The sequence below is a fragment of the Protobothrops mucrosquamatus genome, unplaced genomic scaffold, assembly GCF_001527695.2.
Source record: "Protobothrops mucrosquamatus isolate PMUCROS unplaced genomic scaffold, P.Mucros_1.0 scaffold1969, whole genome shotgun sequence".
NCBI lineage: Eukaryota > Metazoa > Chordata > Lepidosauria > Squamata > Viperidae > Protobothrops > Protobothrops mucrosquamatus.
This window is the reverse complement of record NW_015388086.1, coordinates 657,440-660,276: the sequence shown is the minus strand read 5'-3', so window position 1 is coordinate 660,276 and position 2,837 is coordinate 657,440. Positions and strand designations below refer to the sequence as shown.

Sequence of the window (2,837 nt, the reverse complement as noted above, 5' to 3'; positions counted from 1 at the left end):
CCGGCCTGGCGTAGTTTGATTATGTTTCAGTGGGGGTTTTTGTATGGGTGTGTTTTTAGAACAGGCCTGTTATTTAATTCAATTTTAGAACAGAAACTATTTATTTATTATCGTGGTTTTTAGTATCGCCTGTTCACCGCCCTGAGTCCCGTAAGGGAGATAGGGCGGTATATAAATTTAATTAAATAAATAAATAAATAAAAACCAATTAAGAAACCAAGTGCCCCAATATGAAAGGCAAAAGCAGGTGTCCCAAATTTAAAGTTCTTCCACTTTATTTCCTTTCGTCTCCTCTTTTCTTACCTGTATTTGTGCCTCCCCATCCCGGACCGATATACTGAGTGAGCTGGCAGTCGACCCGGAGCGTGGCCTTTTTTCTTGCCTCAGAATCTCTGGTCCTGCACTAAAGGAGTGCCTCATCTGGCCTTGATCAATCAGATTTTGTGGCCTTTGGGGGAGAGGTGAATCTGGCCCTCTTGTACCAAGTGGATCCCCTTTCTTGTCAGCTTTCATCTCCTTGGAGAAATTAGCCAAGTTATGCTGCTGTTGTTTTCTTTTTTTATATTCCGTCATTAGTTTTGAGAGGGTTTTATCTGTTGCTATGGTGTAAATTTTGTTGCTAGCACTCTCCCACCATTCTTTTTTCCTGCCTTGGTCTTTCTTCTCCATTTTGGGGCTCGAAGGTGGAAGAAGCAGAATATCCGTACTTCCCTTAGGAGTGAGGTTTTCGGCGAGTGAGTCCCTAATCTGGCTTCTATCATCTTCTGAAGGGGTGTTTTTTCCGGAAAGGCCTCCTGTAGATGGTGTGGATGTTTCTGATTGAAAGGATGGAAGGATGAAGAAAGGGTCTCCTCTGAAGACAGGGAGCTCATCAGCACTATTTTCCAAATCCAAATGCATCTGAATGTAGTTGTTACATAACTCCATGCAGAGTTTGTGAAGCCTTTTGATGAGCCAAGCCCAGTCTGCATTGCTCACCGGTTGAACACTCAAAGATGGCAACCTGGCCCTCCATTGCCTCTTCTCTTTCCCCCTTGGTGGGCTGACTTGAGCAGTCTCTTCAAAAATGTCTTCATCTTCTGAAGAGCATTGTTGGGATGAATCAGTGCTCCTTTCATCATCTTCATAAAGGATTTTCTTCACCTGCTCTGCAGTGATATTTTCCTGATTGGTCACAATAGCACAGATCAGGGCATGGAAGTAGATATTGAAGCTCATGGCCGACTGGCGGTACAAGTTGGCAGCCCCACCAATGCCAGATACCTTTTTGAGCAAGCATTTCAGCCCAGTCCTTGTATCAAACTCTCTGGCTGTTCGGTAGGAGTCCAGTAGTAAATCAAAGATGACTGCCAAGTTCTGCATAGAAATGTACCTGAGGAAACCAGTGAGTTTGGTTTCTGGCAACTGGTGTATTACCTTCTCTTCAGCTTGTGACGGGCCTTTCACAAATTCTTCCAATAAAATATCGTACAAATTCTGCAGCAGCACTTGGTGGGAAAGCAGGCTCACTACAATTGTTCTGAAAGGGATACTTTGTGTAGCAGAAAGAGAAAGAAAGAGAATTTAGAACCTCATTAATGTTTCTTGAATTGCTCAATTATATTAGTCTCTTTCTTCAAGAAACCTCGGGTGATAAGGTAATAACCACCTCATAATCGTTATAATTTTTTTTTGTAAACTTTATCGTTAACTAATGCTGCTTATCATCTGCAACTTGTTCTTGCAGTGTGTGGGCTTTGTTAATCGCTGATGTGTTTATAGTGCTTTCATTGTGTTTTAATACTCTCTGGTGGTGGCCTACTGGCATTAGTTTTCTAGCACCAAAGAAAATTGTGGCTTTCTGAGGTAAAAGAATAGCCAAAATGATGCCCCAAATGATGTATAGTTCAGTTTGGAGGTAACAGTGGTGGGGGTGTTTTCTCTTGTGACATACGTGCATGTTTTACAGTGAGACATCACAGTGTGCCAGAAATTGTGCATGGCGGGAAGTCGTCGTCCTTGGTAACACATTCACTACTGGCAAAATAGCAAATATCTCACTGTGGCATATTTGCACAGCGCAGTGTGGAAAAAGGGAAGGGTGGAATATACACAGGAACTTTCAAGGGTTTCCATTTTAAAAATGCATTTTATAAATGCATCTGACAGAGGTTGTAATTCAACCAAGAGCTGAAATTACAACTGTACTGGCCTTCTTCCTTGCTGATTTAGTCTTTAAAAAGTAGGAAAGCTTCTCCCTTTTAAACTAGATAGTTAGAGAATAGCAGTTAGTTTTAAATAGTTATTTCAATTTCTTAAATAGCTAAGGGGATACTTTTTCTGCCATTTAAGAAAATACATGATTTGCATGTTGGCTTAAAATTGCATTGAAGGAAAGAAACTCTGTCTTACCCAAGTTTCCTGTGTATTGGTTGCAGCATTATAAAGAAAAATCAGACAGAAAAAAAGAGAAACTGGACTAAGTGAAAACAAAACTGCAATACACTTCTGGACTGACATGCAAGAGAAGATAAAATAAGCAAGCAAGCAAACCCACTGTTGTAGCAAGTCTTGTAAAGAGGGACAATTGTATCCCTGCTAAAAAATAAAATAAAATTACGGAATGAGTTCCCAATCAGAATAGGTTGAGAAATGGGATGGCATGAATGTTATTTATTCATTCCTACAATGAATTCATAGTTTGTACAAATGCTCACAATTAATCCAGAAATCTGAGTTTAAGGGCTGTCGGCTTTCTGCAATATCTTCTAAAAAAAAAGTTTTTCATCATACTGTACATATATTCCCCCTTCCCTCTCACATACTTTGGCTAACTCAGTGTTAGAGGTGCAAATCTG

At 40.3% G+C, this 2,837-nt stretch overlaps 1 protein-coding gene across 1 annotated transcript in view; it reads right to left on the bottom strand.

The window, feature by feature from the left end:
- The window catches only part of ARFGEF3 (ARFGEF family member 3), a 69,553-nt gene that overhangs the window by 3,599 nt on the left and 63,117 nt on the right, over positions 1–2,837 (bottom strand). The window contains exon 32 of the mRNA XM_015823728.1: positions 304–1,531. Coding sequence (XP_015679214.1) covers positions 304–1,531 — 1,228 coding nt within the window. The remainder of the gene's footprint in view (positions 1–303; positions 1,532–2,837) is intronic.